Source organism: Crocuta crocuta, unplaced genomic scaffold (assembly GCF_008692635.1).
Source record: "Crocuta crocuta isolate KB4526 unplaced genomic scaffold, BGI_CrCroc_1.0 scaffold133, whole genome shotgun sequence".
NCBI classification, from domain to species: Eukaryota; Metazoa; Chordata; class Mammalia; order Carnivora; family Hyaenidae; genus Crocuta; species Crocuta crocuta.
The window spans coordinates 4103310-4105072 of NW_027529438.1; the positions used below are offsets into that span (position 1 = coordinate 4103310).

The 1763-nt window shown below is 63.3% G+C and overlaps 1 protein-coding gene across 1 annotated transcript in view; it reads right to left on the reverse strand.

The window, feature by feature from the left end:
• Positions 1 to 702: 702 nt before the first annotated feature.
• USP21 (ubiquitin specific peptidase 21) overlaps positions 703 to 1763 on the reverse strand; it is a 5124-nt gene continuing 4063 nt past the window's right edge. Inside the window, exons 10-12 of the mRNA XM_077760084.1 lie at positions 1468 to 1575; positions 1251 to 1365; positions 703 to 1075 (exon numbers count right to left, since the gene is read on the reverse strand). Coding sequence (XP_077616210.1) covers positions 985 to 1075; positions 1251 to 1365; positions 1468 to 1575 — 314 coding nt within the window. The 3' untranslated portion in view covers positions 703 to 984. The remainder of the gene's footprint in view (positions 1076 to 1250; positions 1366 to 1467; positions 1576 to 1763) is intronic.

A 1763-nucleotide genomic window follows, 5' to 3' on the forward strand; every position in this document is an offset into this window, starting at 1 on the left:
CTCCGACTCCGCGTGCACGCCCCTTCTCCGGATTGGTGGGCCCTGGGAGGCCCCGGATGACGCCCGCCAATAAGAGCACAGAGCTGGCGGCGGCTCCTCCCCGCCGCGCAGAGGCCGGCCCTGCGTGAGGCTGCGGCGCGGAGCGGCGGTTAACCGGTTAGGCGCCAGTTGGGGAGGGCGGCCGCCCGGGCCCTGCCTTCCCCCGAGGGCTGCGGCGGCGAGGGCTGGAGCTGGGTCAGNCGGGAGGAGGGGGCGGGGGAGAGGCGAGCGCTGGGTGCAGGGAGAGCGGGCAGGGACACGGGCTGCTCCGTGGGGAGGCGGCTCCGTAAACAGTTCCATGGTGTTAGCAACAGCCTGGGCCTACGGGAGCCGGGGCGGCCCGGCAACGCGCCCCGTGTTTGTCAACAGGGGTCCTCGGGTGCCTCGCCCTCGAGGGGCAGCCCCGTTCCGGGCAGAGCCCGGCGCAGGCACTGGCCTCCCCGTAGCTTCTCGAGTCGCGGGGTTGCCTTCCCTCTTTCCCCCAACGGAAACCTTCGCTGCTTGGCCAGACGCGGCCGCCACCGCGCGTGTCCGGGCCCGGCGCCCCCACCTCCACCCGAGAGCGCCCCCATCTGCTCGGAGAAGGAACTGGGTCCCAGGAGGGCTCGGGTTCGGCCGGCTCTCTGTCCACCCCCTAAGCACAAATACAAACAAGGGCATCACTTTTTCTTAATAAATTTATTCACAAAAAAAGTGAGATTGTAGAGGGTCTGGGGGCTGTACACGGGGCAGGGGCCTAGGAAGCTCTGTACACGGGGCTGGGAGACGAGGGAGCCTCCAGGTGGAAGGGTACTTCTTAATAAAAAAAATAATGGGAGCTACAACCACCGCCTCCCCCCTCCCCGATTAAAAAGACACAAAAATAGACGTCTCTGAGGTAAATGGGGAGCCTGGGGCTTGAGGGTGTTGAAAGGGTTTCACAGGTGCCAGGGCGTCAAGGGGGTGTCACAGGCACCGGGGTGGCTCCTGCATCAGTTGGTAGAACAGCACGTAGCCCTCGCTGGACGCCACCTGGTTTTCACTGACAGGGGAGACACTGGGAAGAAGGGAGAGGGGGGCAGGGCTGGCGGTCATTCCTGGATATTACCCCCCTCCCCACGGGACCAACCTCCCGGCCTCTGGGAAGAGCACACTGCGCTTTTCTGGGGCCTCATATTAGGGCAAGGCGGCGGCGGGGACGGGGCAGGGGTCGCGGGGGCGGCTGCTCTCACCGAGAATCATTGTAGACGTGCCAGCCAGTCTGGCACCGGCACAGGGCCGTGTAGTGGCCGTAGTGGACGCTGCCCGAGTGGTTGCAGAGGGCGTACAGCTGATATACGGGGCTTCCTGTAGGGTGACAGTCGATCCAATCCTACGGTCAGAGCCATGACCGCTCCCCCTCTCCCCCGCCCCCCTTCTAAGGAGCTCTTCGGAACCTTCCAGACTTACCGGCTTTGTCACTGGCAAAGTCCCCTAGGCTCAGTCGCTGCAGTGGAAAGTCTACACCTACTGAACTTTTCTTGATGGAGCCTCGAGAGGCGGAAAATCGATTAAGATCTAAACCCTAGTTAAGGAGCATGTTGAGGGGGGCGGAGGGCATTTGAAGGGGACTGAGGTTTTGAATGCTGTCCCCTCCCCTCTGGGCTGAGGCAGGAAGAGGTGGAGTGGCAGGCTTTTCCTAAGGAAAATGCGATTCCCAAACGTCCAGCCTCTGTCCAGCCTCTGCAGACACGGAAAATGAGGCG